The sequence below is a fragment of the Nyctibius grandis genome, chromosome 4 (assembly GCF_013368605.1).
Source record: "Nyctibius grandis isolate bNycGra1 chromosome 4, bNycGra1.pri, whole genome shotgun sequence".
NCBI lineage: Eukaryota > Metazoa > Chordata > Aves > Nyctibiiformes > Nyctibiidae > Nyctibius > Nyctibius grandis.
This window is the reverse complement of record NC_090661.1, coordinates 59,496,972-59,518,555: the sequence shown is the minus strand read 5'-3', so window position 1 is coordinate 59,518,555 and position 21,584 is coordinate 59,496,972. Positions and strand designations below refer to the sequence as shown.

The following is a 21,584-nucleotide window of genomic DNA, read 5'->3' as shown; positions in this document are numbered from 1 at the left end:
AGTTATGAATTTTGAACTAATATGAAAAACCTGGAAATCCACTAAATTCAGAACCAATTTTATTTGGGGAAGATGTGAACGAAGTAGTCCCATTTATAACCAGGATGTACATCACAGTAGGTTGTTACATTCAGACTTTCACACTTAGAAAATATATATATTATGTACAGAAATTTGCAAATAGATGTAAACATACAATACTTTAAGATACCAGTACTTTCCAAAACAAAAATATCAGCAAACACCTCAAAATGATTCCAGTCAGCTAGCATTCAGAATCTCTCTTAAATAAAGTAGCTTTTATGCTTGACATCATGTTGTTTTAATTATTACTAAAAAATGAAGTTTCTTACTATAGATCAAATTTAATGGTATCTGGCTATTTTGATACTCAAAAATATGCACTGATTTCTAGAAGGAAATTTTCTTCTTACTGCTATAATTGAGCCAATATGGCTGGTTTTGCTAGTACAAAGTAATCCAGTGCCGGAATAACTCAAGACAATTTAAACTTAAGTCAAACGTATAAAGTTAGAATAGATACTGCAAAGCTGATTAAAATCTAGAAGCCTATATAACTCACCATAAACAATACTGCAAACAGATCCACTAAATTTTCATTTCACCGCCTCACTTCTTTATCTAAATTATACAAATTACCCTCCTCTTCATCTTTGCAAAGTAGGTTTTGGCTAGCTACTCCTGCCTCGTCAACAGAAATGGATATCGTGCAAATTACCTCATGCTATCTCATCCATGTAGCACGTCCAAGTCCTGCTACCGGTGGCATACCAGGTGGTGGAATTGGAGGTGGTACAGGTGGTTGTCCACCTGGGGGAACAGTAGGCGGGGGGTAACTAGCTGGTGGCATTCCCAGCCCTGGAGGTGGATGAGGTGGTACTGCATGAGCTGGAGGCAGTCTTGGAGGTGGGAAATTAGGGTTGTATGTAGGTGGAGGAGGATATCCTGGAGTAGGAGGTGGAATATTGGGTGGGGGGAATGAAGTAGGGGGTGGAGGTGGAACTGGTGGTGGAGGGTTGGGAGGATAGACATGAGGATGATACGGTAGATGAGCTGGTGGTCCGTAGGCCGGTGGTAAAGCTCCATAAGTTGGTCCTTCTGTTTTCATCATTGACTGAAGACTTTGATAACCCTCCCCTGACATGTAAGAATTTGTAGTAGACATCCCTGTAATATAACTGGTGGGGGGTGGGGGTGGGGGACGGTGTGGCAGAGGTGGAGGTTGATGTACGGGGGCAGGATGAGCAGGGGGAGGAATCTGGACCTTTGGCATATCTACTGAGTCCACAGTAGTAGATTGCTCTGCTTCTCCCATTGAAACTGCAGTTGCCAAAGGAGGCTTGCGCTCTGGAAAAGAAAATCTCATTTATTTTTTTGAAGAATAGCCGCAATAACAGCTTCTGAATACTCCATATTTTTCTTCCAGTTAACGTATCAAAAGGACTCAATTCTCTAATCTCTGAATGCCATATGGTATCCAGTCAGACCTTCCTGTATCACTAGAAAGTAACTAAACTGCATAACAAAGCTCCAAGTCCAGCTTTTCCCATTCTGAGGTTAAATACATCTTCCATTCCTATTACTATTTTCTTATAATTTAACTATTGTTCTGCGATCAGCAGAAATTAGCAGACTGGATGGCCAGAATCACAACTACCAGATTTTTAAAAAAAGTCACGGCACCAAAGACACCAAAAATCATTTGATCAGTGCTTCGATCTTCTTTAGCCCAGGCCTCCCTTCCACCTCTTTTATACTCCAGGAGGTGGCCTGGGATTACCCTCTGCACTTCACTTGCCTCCCATGTTGGGAAATATTATTTGAGAATACAGGCCAAAGTCTCAAGTCTTTAACACTCAGTTCTATACCTGTTTACTGAATGAAAGAAAAAAGAAAACCAGAGGGTAAGTAAGAAAGTGCGATAGATTGCTTGGGACATGAAACATGAACAGCTTTGTTCCACTGATGAGTTTCAGAGAACTCAGTACCTGACAGTCTGGGGAAGTTCATAAAAAGCTCAGAATTTTACAGAATTATACTTGGCCATTTCTGGGAAGAACATGCTTTAAACTCTGTTCTCTTTAAATAAGAATCTTGATTTTTTTTTTTCCTCTTAAACTCTTAGAGCAGACATTATAAAGTAAGGAATACCACAATAAGAAGACTGACCTAATAGCAACGTCTCTGTATGGTCATACAATCAGTATTAAAATGCCCAACAAAAAAGAGTTGGGGCATCTTGACATCCATCTTGCTTGTATATATAAATGTCTAAAACAGTGTTCAGTAAGAAAAGTTACATAGAAGCAGATATAGGGCAGTCATTTCCAGTGGCAGGCAACAGCTAAACTTATCACACTAAACGGAAATTGAGATAAATCCACCTTCTAGTACTTCTGTTCACTTGGTCAATAAACATTCTTAGTTTTCACATGATTTTTCCTCACAGCCCCAAAAGACAAGAGTTGGCCTCTAAAGACGGTTCTTAAAATGTTTCAGTGCTTATACAATGATTTGCTTGTATAAAATTCTAAGAGGAAAATTTCAGATAATAAGGGAAACGAATTCGTTACTTGCCTAAATAGGACTTACCTTATCTAAGCAGTCATAATTTTAACAGCAAAATCGTCCCCTAGGACAGCTACATAATTACCAAGGTGGGTGTGCTGGCTGCTGTACCTACAGTTTCAATGACTTCTAGCTCCCAAGTTATAGCAGGCAATAATTTCCCCATTTGCTCATTTTCAGAATCATTCTGGATGCAAGATGTGCATTCAAGATTTAACAACTGAAGGAATAATGAACATGATATTTAGAAGAACCCTTTCATTTTTAATTAGATTTTAACAAATGGGAAAAAATGCTTCTACTATATTTCAGAGCACTGTTTTTTTCTCTTGTAATTCCCTGTTAGAAGCTGTCATCTTACAGTTACATTATGGACCATGCTCTGTAAAATATTTATGTCATATTTACAGGTCACTGGAAGGACAGCTAATGCATCAAGGTGCTGGAAGCACATTTTTACAACAGTACAGTTTATTTTGCAAACATAAGGCATGTGGTGCAGTGTTAAAAGTTCTCTGGCAGATGAAAGTCCTCTTCTGGGACACACCAAAGAAAGTATTCCCCTTACTGTTCAGAAGTTACACATCTGCAGAACTTCTATACTAAAGATGTAACATGGAGGACTTCTATAGGTTAGTTGGAAGCTACTCTAGTAATATAATATGGCATCTGCCATCCCTGGAGAACAGAAGTCCCTTTTTGCTTGCTACTGACAATTAGTTTGTCTTCTAGGCCTTTAACAGTCACAGCTTTGTTTTGCCTTTGTCCACCTAGTAGAGTCTTGTTTCCATCATAACTTTTTTGGATCTGTCTGGAAAAGCCTGTGCTACTAAGATGAGATTCCCTCTAGAGCTTATCTACCTAATGATTTTACTTGCCAAGCTGATTAATCAAGGCAACAACCCCTCCCCCCACACTACTACCACCATCTGAATGAAAAGCAAAGCAATTAATTGCAAGAGTAAATGTGTTTAAGAAAATAAAAACTTACCTGGAGGTGGATGCGCAGGAGGTATTGGTGGATGTGAAGTTTCAATTTTAGGAATTTTAGATGGTGGTGGTGGTGGTTCTAAAAAACATTTGGAAATTCCTAATTGGCTATTGCTCTGCAGTATTTTCCAAATTCCAGCTCAGGCCTCATGCTAGTAATTCTCATATCACATTACACTATGCAAAAGTACAGTGGAAATCCTACATACTAGGTATGTTTAATAAAGAAAACGAAAATCAAGTCCTTTGTATAAATAAAGTGGCATCAAGTATCACACACAAGTCTTCCAAAAGAACACCTGCCTACAAATTCAAGCTATATATTTTACAATTAGAGACAAATTGTCCCAATAACAGTATGTAAGAGAAGGTGAGCACGTGTACGTTTTCTAGCACAAAACTGTAACTTGTAAATAGTTACAACAAATCTCAGGAGTTGAACTATGCTCTGCTAGGGGACCGTGTGCCTAGAAATCAAACAAAATGGCAATTGCACAGGAGAGAGGAGGGAGAAGAGACAGCTCTCTGGAATCTATCTGCAGAGCCAGAGAGGGAAAAGTGCCAGACTTACTTAGGAAAGGTTACAGATCACATCCTAGCTATCCTAGAATACATTGTTCCAAAACAGCAAAATGAAGGAAAAAAAACAAACACACAAAGAAACGAAAAGAACTAGATGGGATCGGTGCAGTGAAGCATTTCTTAAGCTAGACTATATATTGATACAAAATACCTTTTACTGTCAGCCATGCCATCAACTGGTTAGAAATGTCACTGATTACGAACAGACTTATTAGTGCAGCTATTTAATGACATGGCACCTTTAGTGACTTCAAGGTCCCACAGTTTGCTGAAGAACTACTCCAAATGATGCATGGAGTTATAAATTGAGAGTTGAGTAGTTTAGCAAGACTTGTACTGAACAGACTATTAAGGGACTCTTGGGGAACAGTTGTACTCCATTTTTTCAAGTTTTGCATTAGGAACATTTTAAAATATTTACAGTATGTATTTAAAGATGCATTATTAGGATCAGAATAGTTTAGAACTGCCAAGCCTGTAAGCAAACAAACTAAGTGCACATCAACAAATGATTTATTCTGGTTAAAACAGTAAAATGAAAGCAATATGAATTGAATGTTAACTTTTACCTGATGCCTTTGTTTCTTCTTTTGGAGATACAGCCTGTTAAAAAAAAGGATGGAAATAAACCCACTGCAAAATACAAAGCATTTAAAAATGCTAACAAGTGAGCAAAATAGGAAACAACTTACAGCCTGATGAAGAGCTTTTTACAGATCTGAATAAACCAGAACCAGTTTCCAACTCAGAACCAGTTTCCTCCTTTTTTCCCTAAAAGGAGGCAGGACAAACTCTTTCTTTTGTTCCTATATTTTTATTAGGAGGCTAATAATTTCCATTCTCTTTAGACAGATGCAACACAAACACTGAACAAAGTCAAATCACATTGGGAAAGCCCAGCTTAACTGGCAGAAGGAAAAGACTGAAAAAATAGCTATTTTAGATACAGCATTTCCTGCTGTTCTCATTGTTGAGTATTACATCTCGTTTAATTTATTTATCATCCACTGCACATATGTCATGGTCCGGTACACTGCTCACTGAGCTGAAAGCAAGAGCCTTGGCCTCTGTTCCTGATTCTGTTTAGACCTGTCATTCAACCTTTACCAAAATCACTTCAGGCCTTTATGCTTTATTTACCTGGACAGGGAGGCAGTGAAAGTGTTGCTCAGTGTAAAACATTTCAGAAGCCTTCAGATGGAAAGCATTGTATAAAAGCCAAATGTCATGCCAGAAAAAAATTTATGCACACTGAGCAAAACCCACAAAACCCCACATCATCTTTCCAGTCACAAGTTTTTGGTTGTTTTTTGTTTTGTTGTTGTTGTTTTATTGTGGTTTTTTTTAAAGAATCACAGACAAGGTAGGAACAAAAGTGTTTCCAGCTTACTCAGTCCAACTGAGAGGGCTAATTCATGGTCTTCAAGAAAAGCAGAAAACCTAACTGAAATTTTAAGTTCAACAAGCTTTGTTACAAATGCATTTAAAATTAACTATAAAAGTCAGAGGAGAATGTGGTATATAGCTTCTCTGTCTGTTGAATGAACAGGGTTTTTTCAAGGGACTATTTACCTCTAGTGGCCTTACACCTTCAACCAACTGTTGCTCAGTTCCCACCACTTTACTTTCCGCAGCAAGAATGGACTTGCATTTCACTCCAATTTGAACAATGAATTTTCCTTAATTCAGGCGGGTATTCTCAAGATTTCTGCTGTCCAATACAAAGGTACCCAAGGCCTGCTTGAGGCTACCTCATCCTTGTATCCTTTGATAGACATTTCAATTCATCTTCAGCCACCTTCCAGCTGCTCTCCTGCTTTTTAAGGACAATCTTAATCTTTCCATTCCAAACATACGTACTTTTCTTGGTGACTCTCACAGCCTGATCTGCTGCCTTCATTTTGTCTTTTATTGATTTTCTAGCACTAAATTCCTTGTCTGTGAAACTGCATGTGAACATCAGATATCCCTGCACTTTCAAACAGAAGCAAGTCTCCACTACTTACTGCAACATTTCCAAAAATCACTCATTCTGTGAAGTCAGTTGGTCACTTCAGGTGGCGAGTAATTTGGTTATTGTGCATTTGTTAACATGGAGCAATGTTCAGAAAATAATGTCATTGAGGTATACTGTTAGAATGGAACAAGCAACTGGAGCCAAATAGCTCGTGTGAGAGAAAAACAAACACCAGTTTAAACTATATTAATGCTAAAGAAAAAAAAAAATCAAGAAGCAACAAACCCAAAGCCTGTAAGAATTTAAATCACTTCTCTAATAATGGCAGCTGCTAAAATAGAGATGAGCTGGTTTTTGGTCCTTCCACTGCATCATAGTTTGTATTGCTCCAGTCATGACATCCCAGGGTCAACACTGTCGATTTATTAGCATGCTGATTGTTATTTAATACTTTCATAATAAGCTCAATCCATACCACAAAGCAGCTGTTCTTTTAGTGCTGTTTCTATGTGCATTAGAATTGTTGCCACTAACAATTTTTAGTTTAATCGAACTAAATACACTATTTACATCTAATGATTTACCAGTACATTTTTAGCAAAGTCAACTGAACATTCAAGTGCTCTTCACCACCAGAGATGCAGAGGATGTGCAGATGCTTTAGACATCTGGTATGAGTCTGTAAGTCATGGGCCAATGCCTCAGCTGCTTGAAAGTATCTTGGCTCAGTAGAAGGTAATGGAGTTATAAGAGTTCATGTAAATGGAAAATCTGGCCTCCAGGAACAAAGTGTATTTATGTTCTGTACACTCCAAAGGAGAAGTCATGCAAAGCCCTATTTATAGAAGGAGGCAAACATTTTAAGTAAGGTTTATGGGACATCTAACTGAAGAACATCTCAGAAGCACCAAGTAAATCTTTCAAACACTACACATCTTGTTCTCCTAGACTGCTTTCTGGAGAAAGAATGGTTTCAGATCATCACATCTGCTTTTCTCAAATTCAAGCTGTTTGTGCTGTTCTACAAAACTCCTCCTGTGAGTCACCCTTTGGTTTGTATTTGTTCTGGATGCCTACAGTGTACCAGGACTTACCTTTTTATCTATACTATTTACTTCCTTAATTATTAGGTGGTGGACCTCAAACTCGTATTTCAAGAAAAGGTAAGTTGCTCTGAAGGCTTGACCAGAGGTGATTGTTAAAGAACAACAGATACTATTAATGCAAAAGGCACCACTTTTTCCCATGAGGTAATTCATTAACCCATGGGATGGGGTGAAATCAGTAGTAGTGTAAAGGTAGAGCCTTTTCAAGAACGAACAAGCAGTCATAACAACTTACAATCAGATGAACACACATAGAAAAAAACAAATTGCTATTTACAGTTTCTGATGTGCCAAACTGTCCCAGGCATTTTTGTTCAAGAAAAATAAGGAAGGAATTCCCTGCCCTACTGATCTGGCAACCCAAGCAGAGTCTGTGCTGACGATACAAAAAGTATGAAAAGAAATACATACTACCTATAAAGAGCTCTCCCAATTTTCAAGCTAATTAACACATTTTATCAGCTTTCTATCCTGAACAACTAAAGTTCACTGCAAGAACTATATATTTCAGTGCAGGTTTTTTCCTCTGGTAGTAGGCTATACCTTGTAACTACAAGACAAAGGTTTTAGAGAGTTGCATTTTTCTCTGTTTTGGGAGGCTGCTATCACAAAGATGCTGCCTCTTCTAATTCCATTTCATTCTATCATTTGTTGCGTCTTCCTGGGTTTTGGGGTTTCTTTTTGTTTGTTTTCTTGTTTGTTTGTTTTTTTGGGTTGGTTTTTTTTCCCCTTGATGTCTGTTCTCTAGTTTGGGCATGTATTAATTACAAGTTAGAACAAAAGCTGTAAAAGCAGTACAAAATTTACTTCCTAAATGGACTTGTTCCAAAGATTTTAATTCTGAAAACACTCTTCTTACTAAGTACATGCAAGAAGGTTTGGGTAACACTTTAACACTTTTTTTTAAATATAACTTCCAAGTGAAAAAAACTCACAAAAAGTATAGATTAAGGTTTGAAAGCTTCATTCGGACTTGATGACTGTGGAAAAGCACTCAGAGTACTTGTGATATTATCCAACTGCCAATGTACTTTCTTATTTTCAATGATAAGGTGATAATACAAAGTGAGGCTTTAACATATGATGAATTTATAGGCTTCTACTGTTACTAGATTATTTTGAAAGACAACTTCTAAGAATTTTGACATACTTTGAGAAGCCATCATTGTCTTAAATTCGTAATCAAAGACCAGAAAGTCAAATAATGTCTTCATCAGCATTGTGCACATCTCTACATTCAGGTATGGCACAAGAGATCTTCCCTAAATCAAGCCTGCTTAATAGCGAAAATAACAAAATTTGATAGCACAGAACCACAAAGAGTTAGAACCTCAATAGCTCATGCTGACTTAAAAGTCTCTCCACTGGTTTTGCCTTAAGTGGAAAGAGAATGTGGTGTGCCAAAACTGTAAAGGCTGTTCTACGCTAACATACTTGCCATATAACCAACAGAAGTCTGCACACAAGTTAATCACCAGGCTCGTTCTTAAAGCAAACACAAGCCTGCTGCACACTGCAGCCTTTAAATCAAATGGACATCAGATGAGCCTGAAAATAAAATGCAAGTTAAATTTTAAAGTTAAACTTACTGCTGGTCTTTTAATCTGTCTAGGAGGACTTGACTGGGGAGAGGGCTTTTTAGATTGCTGTGCTTGTGTTTGCTGCTGCTGCTGCTGCTGTTGTTGTTGTTGTGCTGACTGTTGCGATTCTTTTTGCTGCTGACTCTGTGATTGCTCTGAACCCTGGGATTGCTGCGATTGCTGTACCGTGGGTGCCTGGGGTGTAGATTGAAGAGATGGTGGCTGCTGTAACTGGTGAGGAGTATGATGAGGCATTTGCTGTTTTCCCTGTGAGTACAGATCCAGGATCTGATGACAGATGTCTTAAAAAAAAATATCCAAAAGATTATACACCCATAATGTACAAGTGTACATTTAATACACAATAATTAACTAAGCTTTCTACTGGACATCAGCTTCAGAAAAATTCATTGTAAATATTACTCGTTGTTATAATGACCACAGATGTGATTTTCTAAAAACAGATTTTTTCAATTTATACTTGCATTTCTGAGTTTCTTCTGCCTATGCTAAACAATATGTACATGTATACGCACACCTTCCAGAAGAAGAACAAAGTGTCTTAGTATTAACATACCATATGTTATTATTGTGTGCTTGGAGAGCCAGATAACAGTGTAACAACAGGATAGTAATATAGAAAGAAAGTGAGTGATGGAAGATTACGTGTTAAAACATATACATCTAGTTAGGCCAGTCAAAAAAGTTTCAGGAAACTAAGTAAAGGACTAGTACTAAATTCTTCTTCCAACAAGTTAGGAGCTAAAGGTCTGTCAGAAAACGTGTAGCACCAACTGATAACCAGGTGCAAGAGTAGCATTCAAGGAAAAGAAAACCTTTCTAGAAAAGCTAAATGAATTATTTCAATGAGCATTCACTGATGCAGTAGCAGAAACCGAAGAGACTCCCATTCTATAACCCTCTTTGGCAGGGATACAGCAGATATCTACCCGCAACTGAAGTAACTCTGAGAAAAGCCATGATACAAACAGAGCAAGTAACCATTTAAGAAATCACCAGAACTGTATGGTATTCACCTAAAAGTTCTAAGAGTAACAAAGGCTAAACAACCTGAACAGCAACACATACTGTTTCATTTAAAACTTCCTTAGAACCACATGCCAGACTGCATCAATTTTTAAAGAAGGTTTCTAAAGCAATTTATGTAACTAGAAGTATGCTTAGCCTGACATTTGTACCAGGTAAGTTAGTAAAAACTTTAATAAAGACAAATTAGTGGCTACATAACCACAATTTACTTAACAAGAGTCAAGAGAGGTCCTGCTTAATTTTATGGACTTCCTGGGGTTCTCTCAAGAGGACAAGTAAGCAGGTAAATATGAGCAATATATACACACAAAGGGAATAGCATTAAGATATCTGTATTGATGAAAAACATCCATAATTCATCCCCTATCAGAATTCACACACACACACACACACCCCCCCCCAGAATTCATCCCCCATAATCTGTTCCTCAGTCATGGTACACCATAAAATGTGATTGCAACCCTAACATAATTTGGTTAAAGAGGTCAATCAATGAGAAAACCACTGGAAACCAGGCTCCATTAGTTCCGGTGTTCGTAGAGCTGCTTATTTAAAATGGGGAGAAGGGAATCATTAAAAAAAAAAAAAAAAAAGAAAAAACACACCACAACAATTTAGCAGCTAAGTAGCTGTGTTATCAACTAAACAAGTAGTAAAGCAAATATTGACCAGAAGACTAATCATGATAACTAAAGATGCTTCCAGACTAAGCCAGTCTTACAAGTTTAATTAAAAACCTGGAGATATGTCCTGAGTTACACACTCCACACGATTATTTTGACTAAAACCCAGACAGAAAGCAATTTGCATTTACCAATTACTTAGATCACACAGTTAAACGAAGTGCTCCTCTGTTTGTGGCAAATGTTTTTCATACCTTCCAGAACATCAACGGGAACATCTTGGACAAACTGCTCCCACCATCGTCTGTACATTGGTTTTGATGTCCATTCCTGTATTTCAAACTTACACAAACGGCCTGCTAAGTACATAACTGCAACAGCTATGATCTCAGGTTCCCACTGCAGTGACAGTGTAGTGCAGAGACTGGAATATAAAAAAAAAAACAAACAAACAAGAAATCACAACCCTAAAGATAATTCTGATTGTCAAAATACCAACACTTTGATGTACGACAGCTATAATTAACAGGGTATAAAATCCCATCATACTTTAACATCTCAGACAATTTTAATTACAAGCCTTGTTAAACAAAAGAGTTTACAAAACTAAACTGTTTCTGCACTACTGCTATCATGAAACAAAATAATTTTATACAGATAATACAGAGAGCATATGGCTACAGAAGCAATACACCACATAGGAACATCAAGTTTGGAGTTTAAAAATAGAAAACCTAACACTACACGGGTATGGAAGAGGAAGGAAAAGACAGCATAATATTCCAAGTATGGGCAGATACATTCTGCTCGTCTCACCTGTAGTGTTAATTAAATATAGTGTTCATGTTAGTTGCTGCAGAAGTGTGCTGTCACTGCATTACACTGGTTTGGGAATGACGTCCACATTTGGATTTTAGAGTTTCCAAATGTTTTTCAATAAAAACAAAACAAGTACTAAAAAAAAACCCACAGAATAGCCAACATGAACTTGTAAAGCAACTTGCCAAGCATGACGCAAGTTTTAGATAAAGCTGTAAAAACTGTAAAAGATTGTCTCTTGAACAGCCTTTGTTAAAGCTAATGCTAAAATATTATTGGTATTATTGATGTTAAGTTCCTGTCATAATCAAAGTTACTGTTTCCTGATATTAATTTTAAATTACAAAATTTGTTTTTCTCTTTTTTCTTTTCCCCTTTTTCTTTCTTTTTCCTCCATAGATTCTGTAACATAGGATCTGCTTAAAGAATTTTAGGTCCAGCTAGCCAGCTAAGTTTCTGTGAATTCACTTACGAATTCATTATTATGTCCTTAAACGCATCAAAATAGTAACCCAAGGCAGTGGTTTAAATCCATTTTCTCTCCAGTGGGCTACACGTAACTGAAGGCCAATGGGATACCTAAACACTGGCAGAATCAGGTCAGCAGTAAACAGTAAAAGACACAAGAACTAGCCTTAAAACACTGATTTCTTATTATTACTTTCATGAAATTTACTTGGGGGGTGTACTGCAGCTGCGTAAGAACAGCACCCCCTATCCTAAAGGCCTGTAGTGCAAAGTACAGGATTATTTTCTCAGGATCCTAGAAAACAAGTACACTTCTAATATGATGCCTATTAAGTAAACACAAGAGAGCCTCTCAAGAACAGAGAGTATTATTCTAAACCATCACTCCAACTACATACTAATGTTTTCATGAAGTGCATTTTCTTTAATTATTAAATTTCTTGGATTATTAAACACCATCTAATTCCAAGTACATTAGTGTCCAAAGGTTAATGGATACACAACAGAAGTTTTCCCTGACAAACTTAACAGTGACAGTCAAGCCTAAGTCCACCACCTGCAAGACTGACAGCAGCTGAAGTAAACATCCAAATATGCTATGCAACCTTTTGTTAAAATTAATTTGGGGAGTTTAGTTGATATCTACAGAATCTGGACCCACACTGGGCTACATCAAATTAGGCATACAAATAAAAATGCACTTCTTTTTTTATGGTGTTCTACTGCTATGGGTATGACTGACATCAATGTACTTGGCATTTCTGAATAGTCAGGCCACTTACACATTTTCTTAAGCGTTTGCTATGGAAATTAAAAATTACATTTAACCGTCCTCGGTGAATTAACTTGCCTAGCTCTGTAGAATCCTCCTTAACAAGACTAAAGTGTATCAAGTTGGTTTTTTTTTTTTTTTTTTTCCAATACCATACTACACATGAAAAGTGCTTCTACACACACTCCTGTTAATTGATGTGATCCTCATATTGCAAATCCATTATTCAAGAAATTGTAAATCTTGCACTAAAAACCATATTCCTCACAGAATTTAATGGCTAGTTTACAATTACCAAAATATCGCTTTAAAAAAAAAAAAAAGATTAAAAAGTTGACCAACATGATAGAACTGGGAAGTGATTTCTTTTCTCAGAATGTGCCACGTGTCTCAGACTGGGCAAGAAGCCAGCTTCTGTCCTGGAGATATATAATTTGGTTTGGTCCTTTCAAACAGTAACTTTTTTTTTAATGCAGCATTAAGTCATTACCACAATATTGCAAAGGTCTTAATGGTCTACTTCTATACTCATCCTAGATTCCCTGCTCAATGGATGGTAATGATGGAAAGAAAAAAAGGATGGAACACAATCAAGAAAACACATAACAAGCAGAAAACACATAACAAGCGTTTGTCAAATAAATATCTAATCCCAGAATAAAGTAAGCAACAGTAACTATTTCACTTTCAAAAGGTTTCCTAGAAGTATCTTACCTGTCATTGACAAATGTCCATGCCATTTGAACCAGTTTTTGAATTTTATTTTTGTCTCCTGAAAAACAATCGGAAAAGTTGTAAGAAATAAAGTTATTAGGAAGGACAAACACTTTGGAATAGAATACTCTCACACTGTTAATGTAAATTAAGTTCTGAAAATTAATAACAGGCATTACTTGCTCACCCTGTAATATTTTACCTTTGAGTTGTTTGGCATACTTGAGAAGAAATTGGTATGGATGTTCCACTTGCAAATCAAACTTTATTGTTTGTAGTAAGATTCTTTCAAGGACCATCACTTCTTCCTAGAGAATGTAACAAGGTAACCACAATATTATTCCTTCTTTTACTCACACATATTTTATGCTGGTATAAAGCACGACTACAGAGCATCTCCAGGCAAACATGTTTGTCTGCTTTTGCTTGATTAGGGTTTGTCTGTAAGGAGAACAGAAATCTCTCCCACTTAAAACATTATTTTAAACCCAGATACTTTTTCTTCACATTTTTTTTTTTGGGCAGGAGAGGGGATGTGGTGTTCAAAATTCCTTTTCCTCCACGAAGGAAAGAACTGAACAAGATACAGCAAGAAAGCGCCAAATATAAAAATCACAACAAAAAGGGAAGCTCTCACCACATTTCTCTCCTGAGTTTCATATCCTTCTGCTATTTATAATACGCAAATTTTGAGAGAAGCATAGTTTTGCTCAGTCAAATACTCTAAACAGGAAACTTCTCAATACTTTGAGATGTAGTTCTCTTACTTGACTTAAGACTGCTACTAATTGTTTCCTAAAACTACATTAAGACTGTGAAATATGATTTATGTCTTCATGACATTTCTAGCTTTGACCAGAATTACTTGAATTTACTTTAATCCACAAAATAACATCAGGATTTACATGAAATCAAATGCAAACTTTTTATACAAAGAATTATCCCAATGGGCTCCCAAAGCTACTTGTATTAGCAAGAATTATTTTCATACTTACCTATCACATTACCCAAAAGAGCTATACATGCATGCTGAACATATAATTTAATATAGAACAACTGAAAACCAGCCAGTGCTCTAATGAATGTATGTCACTTTGCTGGAGTACGATATGGTGAAATCAATTTCAACATGAGTATTTTTTACCTTTGGATCATCTCCAAACTGTCCAAACTGTACATCATTTAGCAAGCTACGAGCTGTTTTAATTATATCTTTACATTTCTTAGGTGTTTCTTCAACTTTTCCTGCCAGGAAGAGACAGCAGGCTCCTGTCACCTAAAAAAGAAAGCACTTTCAAAAACTCGTCTGCATGTAGATATGCAATACAGTACAGCACTGTATAAAAGCACGCTCAGTTTCCATTAACAGTTCTGTAAAAGTTTCCTAGAAAAAACTTAATAAGCATATTAATTTCTGATTTTATTATAGTGTTAATTTAAACTTTTACTTTCTCAAAGGAAAAAGACAGAATTTGGAGGACTGTCCGTTTTATACAACTTTATTTCAAGGTCAGAAACTCAAAGCAAAATCTGTCCTGGTTCAGCATTGTCTGTCAGTTTTAAGATTGTATTACACTTTTTTTTTTCTTTTAGCCAATACACAAGTGCCAGAACTACAGCTGTTGCTCTAAAGAACAGTATCAGCAAGACATAACAGCAATGTCAATATAAATAATTTTCTAAGCATAAAGAGGAATGCGTAAACAAGCAAGAACAGTGTATTTTAAGCTGTAATGATCAAAACATAAAATGCTTATTTTTTCATCACAGCCGTCGACAGCAGTAGTACCCAAGTGACTTATCACCATTTCAAATAGTCTGTGCCTAGTGCAATCTTTGTATTAAGTCATCAATATCATAAATACTTACATATCTTGGGAATTGTTTGAAAGAATGAAACATATAAAACCGATGGAAATAAATTATTCCGGTTGCTAGAGTATCATAATGTCTGTGGTGCAGAATAAGGACTTTCAAACAGGGTATAAAACAAATTTAAAAGCAAACATGCACAAAGGAAAAGACACACTCTGCTGTATCAAGTACCTCAAGTAATTGTCCATTCAGTGACCAGGCAGAAAACACTGCAAGTAAAACAGGAGCTTTAGGAAAAAAAAAGCCACAAAACCCCTTAAGGCTGTGTAAATACTATGATTCAGCCCAGAAGCAGCTGATAACTAAAGAATTTATTGGAAGTGTGCAAAGTCCTGATCATAAGAGGATCCACGCAAGGTCATCCTCTGTTAAACCATGCCTGCTTCAGAGAAGGTCGATTCCAGCAATAGGTACATGAAGGAACAGAACAATTATCACTTCACATTAAAGTGCTGGTGTGGAGGGAAGTTACTAAATATTCAGACCTACAAATGCAAATAAAATCTGAACGTGCTTCCTACTCTTCTCTTTAAGGAGAAGAGTAAAATTTCATCTTCACTAGGTTTTACTAAACAAAGAACCGAGGAGATTGAAAGAGCATAGGAATATAGGAAGCAAAGAGTTTAAATGGCAGTCTATGAGAGAGAAGGACAGCAGCGAGAACTTGATAACATATACAAAGTTGTAAATCCCAACCTAAACAACAACAAAAACCTAAAAACCAAAAACAAAGAGTGGGGAGGCAGAGGTTAGAAGCCCCAGAGGCAAAATATGTAGAAAAATGAATGCAAAATTCAAAATTGGAGAAGTTATGTAGACTCATGTAGAAAGAGACCAAACTGATAACTGCCAAAAGTTATCTTAATTGGCAAGCCTGTATCACCTTAGTTCTCTACTGCCAAAGGGGTTTGGTTAAAACCTGGTTCACACAATGAATGGATAAAAATGATGCAGGAACACATTTCATCAAAAGGCAAGTAAGCTCAAAAAGATTTTTGGTTAATGATTAAGAAACATTTGAACAGCTAACTAAGCACATAACGCCATTTCTTGTACATTTTATTCTGAAAATCCTCATTCATAAAGACATTCCATACCAACACGAGTTGAAAGGATACAGCCCTAAACGTGTTCCCACATCGAATATGAATCTGGCCCCCTCCCTGCGGTATCGTGCCTCAGTAGCTGGATCAAGCCCTTCTAGCTGCGACGGTGTATGTGCCAAGTCTTTCTTATCCCAGTACCAACATGGCTTTGTATGGTCCAGGTTTGCCAAGTTTACAGAAGGGCTGGAATTTTCTTTATTCTCCTTCATTTATTAAAACAGAATTGTTCTTGCTTTTTAAGTTTTCAAAAAGGAAGTCTTCAGATAGTTGTTTCAGAACCTTTATGAAAAGAAAAAGGGATTTCTTTATAAGTGGAGGAGACATCCCCCCCTGCCATGCTCAAAGATGAGTAAAGAGGAATAGTATTTAACCTTGCCCATTGGAAAGGACTGTTTCCATGCTCAAAGACAAATACTATTTAACCTTGCCCTTATCTTCCCCATATACTTCAAATTCAATTAAAAGAAACAGACATAGGTCATCTTTGCTACTAGCTGTGTAAAAAAAAAACTTCAAGAATGCATTATCAACAATAATATCTGCTACTTCTTAGTAGAAAAACTTTCACCTACTTGGTCCACAAAATAAGGAAAAGCAATTCAGTGATGGTAACAGCAAGACTTGAAAAGTCGGGGTGGGGGGGAATCAACTCACTGTTCGTAACTAGGAAACACATTTGTTACATCAGTCTGAATGGCAATTTAAACACCCAGTTGGTCTCCTGAATATCCCTGGGTGGTAAGATAGCAGCAACCACTTGGCAAAAGCTTTGTAAAGTGGTCTGTAGTTGTATTACTTGAAGAAAAAAAGATAACAGAAGTAGTGTTCTCTCACCTACCAAGATTAAGACTACTGATGTGAGTCTGCAGGATAAGGTGCCAGGTAAAATCATCCCCAAAACAAGGCAGCTGATTACACTCAAAGAGCATGCTACTTTCCTGTGTGGAACAGCACTTTGCATACGTATATTTACATCACACAGCTCTGCACATAACTTTCTGGTGTTTGAGTTATGACTGATGTTCGGTCGTGCCTCAATTTAAAGAGAGAATGAAGACTGTCTTGCTGCCTTTATTTCTTTCAGGCACAAAGCTACTCCTACCGTAATTCAATAAACTACAGATATGCACAAATTACTGCAGTCACCTGCAGAGGTCTGCATAACAAACGGTTATTAATGTATGATGCAATATATTTGCTCTAAGCAAAACAGCCAGAGGAAGACCCAAACTTAAAACTCTTAAAATTAAGCTATTAATTTTCCAGACGTCTCCCTTCTGAAAACTGAAGAAAGATCACATGAACTGCCAGAGAAACGATGCCTGCAATCAGCGTCTCGCTCAACTTCAAAAAGCGTCTCTTTTTCAGAATAAAGGAAACCGTCTTTGTTCCACGTTGTCTTTGGAAGAACCTTCACAACTAATGGTACCAGTGCCAGACCAATCCAAACTCTGCCACAAATAAGTCAGTGGCTACTTAAAACTATTTCCAGAGCCAACAAAACAGCTCTGTGCCACGACCACGCATTGCCATCATATTTACCAAGAAAGCGTTATTTCTACAACTGTTACGGTTCTTCTTCTTTCCAAGTTAATTCGCTTCGCAACGCTCTAAACAGTTTAAAACCCAATTAACACTAAAATCGCCGGAAGCGACGAGACCTGCTTCTATAAGCAGCGAAAGCATTTCCGAATACAAAATCAGCAATAAAAACCATCAACCCGAAAACATCCTAAACGAACCGCCTCAAGCATCCCCATCCAAACCGTAACGACCGAAAACAATAATGAAGGTTTTTCTTCTGCCTCTTTACGCCCCTCACTAATACCGAGATTTCAGGAGCTCGATCCCGGCTTTTTTACATCCTACCTTACACGAACCATCCGCCCGAGAGCCCAGCTCCCTCCCCTACGGCCCCGAAACCTGCAGGAGCTGTTCAGCTCCTCCCAGACCCCGCCCGCCCGCCGCAGCCGAGGCTGCCGGTGCCCAGGGAGGCGCTCGCTCCCCGCCCCGGCCTCCCCGCTCCCTTCCCCTCTTCCCCAGGCCCGGGCTCTCGCCAGCGGAGGGCCAAGGAGGGATGGAGAACGGGCGGGCGGCCCGGCCCGCCGGCGCCTCGCGGCCGCACGCCGGCGCGGCGCACTCACAGGCCACGCGCGGGAGACGAAGCCCCACCGGAGCGCAGAGCCTCTAATGACAGCGTAGCCGCCGCGCCCTGCGCGCCGCCATCTTGGGAACCAGGCCAGGCCGCTCGCTGCGTCATCACGGCGGCGTCTAAAGGGCGTAGCGCGCGAGAACGGAGCCCCTGCTGCCGAGCGGCCAATGAGAAACGGCCACCCCCAACTCCTCGGCCAATCCCGTCTCCTTCAGCAGCTGCTAAGCGCGAGAAGCAGGCGGGCGACGTGCTCGCGTGGTCTTGAAGCAGACCAATCAGAAAGCCGGAGGGAGAAGATTGCAAGCCGTGGAAGCCAGTAGGAAGCTGAAGGCGTGGGTTAAATCTCAGCCAATAGGGGAGCGGTCTTGCCCCGTTTTAGGGCCGGTAGCGCAGGCGAAGGGGTGGTCACTGGGGATTGGCTGCCATGGGTCCCGGAGGGGGCGGGGTCTTCCGGCCGGACGCGGCTGGGCCAATGGCGACGGCGGGACGAGGGAGGGGGTGGGACTGGGCCGGGAGTGTGGGGCTGGGGCGAGCTCGGCCACCACCTCCCCACCCGCGGGCAGTGGCGTCCGGCAGCAGCGGCCGGGGCTCCGCGCCGCTCCCAGCAGGCGAGGCAGGAGCTGCCGCCGCGCGGGAGGTAAGGCAAGGCCCCTCTCCCACCTGAGCCGGCTGCCCCTCGGCCAGGCCCGCCCCGCCGGGCCCCGGCCCTTCCCCTCAGCCCCCCTGGGGGCCTGGCCCCGCTGCGGCCAGCCCCGCTGCCTCCCTTCCCGCGGGAGGCGCCGCTCTTTCCGGACATCCCCGGGGCGCGCTCTGCGGGCCCAGGCCTCGCCGCCCCCTTCTTTCCCCCCCACTCCCGCCCGGGGCGCCGGTCCCGGCCTCCTCCTCCCCGGCGTGGCGGCCCGGCGGGCCGGGCGGCCGTTACCCCACGCTCGGGTCGCCCACGCGCCACGCCTCTCCGCGTGCGGGGCCGCCGCCCCGAGGAGCTGCATTTCCCGTCCGGCGGGCGGGGGAGCGGGGGGCCGGCTGTCGGCTCCCACTCGCCGGGGCGTTTCTCCCTCCCGCCGCCTCGCCTCTCCCCTCCCTCGGCCCGCTCCGCCGTGGGTGGGTCGGTCTCGTTTCAAGCCGGTCTGCGCGGGTTTAGAGCGAGCGAGGCGGTGACATTCGCGTCTTCACGCTCGTTTCCCTTGTACCCCCTCCCCGAGAGGCTGATCAGGAACCAGAGTAAAACAAATGGCTTAAAACTGCTTTCCCCGTGATGTAATGCCTTTTTTTATGCGTGACACATTTTGAATACTCCCTACTCCTACTTCTTCGGCTTTCCAGAGAGCCTCTAGCACCTCCAGCTCAGGGTCTGGCTCAGGAGCATTTCTGCTGGTATGTGGCTCCTCAGAGTATTCCTCTGGCAGAAAAAGAGTGCTCTGGTTTCTTTCCTTTTCCCACCCAGTCTGCAGGCTGCTTTAGTAAAGGGATTAAACCTATTTGGAGAAAAAAAGGTGGGTTTTGAAATTAGAATAAATCATTTAAACTGTTTATGTACAGGGGTGTTACTCCTGAAACAGCCTCCACCTGTTACTGCAGCAGCTGCCGAGACAGAACTTCTCGTGAACACTTCCTCGTCTTCATTCTCTCCCAGCAGCATTTGCTTAGAGTTGCTTAAGCTAAGGCTATGTTTGCCATTCATCTTTAATTCTTAGCAACTTCCTAAATTTTGAATTTAAGTATCGCATTTGTGTTTTTACCCAAAGACAATATTTAGCTGTCAGGACAAGCTCTGTTCTTCCTTTTGGAAGTTGTCCCTCACAGTTTAGTTCAAGCTTGGTCTTCTCCCAAGCTTGATACCTGCTCTTTTGGATGGACTTGGCCTTGGAACCTAAGCTTGCTTGTGAGGTAAAGTTGAAAGCAAATTGCCTTTCTCCTTTCTAAGAGCATGTAATGTAAGCACCTGTCTCTTCAGGTGACAGCTTTGTTCTGTGAATATTGCTACTAGTGTTAGCCTTATATCTCACAAGTGCTTTCTGCTTTCAGCTGTTGTAAGCTTGTAGCTATGAGGTGAAACACAGTATTTTGTAGGTGAGTAAACAGCTGGAGCATTCTGCGTGTCCAGTATCTGGTTCCTGGTATAAAACAGTAAGCCAGTGTACAAGTTTGTGGAACGAATGGTGTGATAGGCACAAAGGCGGGGGTGTTTCCAGATATTTTTGCTCAGTTAAGTAATATAATATGGTTCAAGCATGCCAGCTTGTGCTTTAGTAGAGCTTTCAGTTATGTTTAGCAAGCTGGATCGAAGTATATGTTGAAGTACAGTTGAAAATACTTCCATAGCATGGTGTGCCTAGAAATAGACTCAGGATCTTGGGGGAAGAAATGCTGCAAACCCTGAAATAATTTGTTACTGTTCCCAGTTAGAGATGGCCTGATCTGTGCACTGAAGTCAGATCTGAGTCTTGACATAAGCTTCTAATTTCAATAGTGTACATAGTTTAAAAATAAATCATATAATGTCTCTCTGCATAGAAAGTTGTACATCTTAATGATTTTTTTGTAATAAATATAATGAACTTAGATATATCTACTGTATCTAAAGTATTACATACTTTATCATAGTGGTGCTGATTATACAGTTGAAGTGACATATTGGGTAGTTTTCAGCAAATGAATCTTTTAGTGGTTGCTCTTTGAAAGAAAGCGGCAGTTTGAGGGTGTTGGAGATCTCAGGCGATCTGTATCTTTACTGCCAGAATGCCTTAGTGTTCAGTGCTTGTTAAAGGATGCATCACCATGCCTGTGGTTTAAGCGTCAAGGGGTTTTGGAGGACTGTGCTGTTGTGTTAGCTCTGTGCTGATGACTGAAATCAGTAACTCAATTAGGAGTTAAATTTTATAAAGTGAGGTTAATATTTTCTAAAGGAAGAACATGTTTAGAAACATGCAAATAAAAACAGTACATTAGTTTTTTTCATTCTGCTTGAAAGGAATTTTGGGTGGAAAAAAGTCTGTGGGAGTCTTCAGGAGGAGCTAAAAACTCAAGCAAAGAAATGAAATGACAAAAGTGGGCTGGCAAAGTGGTCGAGTTTAACAGTCTGTTTATTGTTTCTTTTCTGCAAAGAGTAAATATTTTTTCTGGCCAAATAGTTGTCTGAGGAGCTAGTTCAAAAGGGAGGCAGAGGGGTTATTAATCATTAAGAAAGGCTTGTTTCCTGTG

General features: G+C 39.9%; 2 protein-coding genes across 2 annotated transcripts in view; one reads left to right on the top strand and one right to left on the bottom strand.

Moving 5' to 3' along the window:
- Window positions 1–42: 42 nt before the first annotated feature.
- On the bottom strand, window positions 43–18,487 carry CCNK (cyclin K). Its single transcript, XM_068399880.1, has 11 exons — window positions 18,376–18,487; window positions 16,244–16,510; window positions 15,120–15,201; window positions 14,395–14,526; window positions 13,453–13,558; window positions 13,251–13,308; window positions 10,732–10,901; window positions 8,814–9,106; window positions 4,731–4,764; window positions 3,581–3,658; window positions 43–1,368 (listed from the first exon to the last, which is right to left on the bottom strand). Exons 2-11 carry the CDS (start codon window positions 16,438–16,440, stop codon window positions 746–748), a joined length of 1,773 nt encoding a protein of 590 aa, XP_068255981.1. The 5' UTR covers window positions 16,441–16,510; window positions 18,376–18,487; the 3' UTR covers window positions 43–745.
- Window positions 18,488–18,900: 413 nt separating this feature from the next.
- Window positions 18,901–21,584, top strand: part of SETD3 (SET domain containing 3, actin N3(tau)-histidine methyltransferase) — a 62,467-nt gene continuing 59,783 nt past the window's right edge. The window contains exon 1 of the mRNA XM_068398715.1: window positions 18,901–19,020. The gene's annotated coding sequence lies outside the window, so the exon portion shown is untranslated. The remainder of the gene's footprint in view (window positions 19,021–21,584) is intronic.

Bases quoted from the DNA above. Each gene is read 5' to 3' on its own strand.
- CCNK (XM_068399880.1), bottom strand. From the start codon at position 16,440: ATGAAGGAGAATAAAGAAAATTCCAGCCCTTCTGTAAACTTGGCAAAC. The intron at 14,527-15,119 runs GTAAGTATTTAT...TTTCTTTTTTAG, and splicing joins TCAAACAATTCCCAAGATAT to GTGACAGGAGCCTGCTGTCT. The intron at 9,107-10,731 runs GTATGAAAAACA...TTTTTTTTTAAG, and splicing joins TCCCGTTGATGTTCTGGAAG to ACATCTGTCATCAGATCCTG.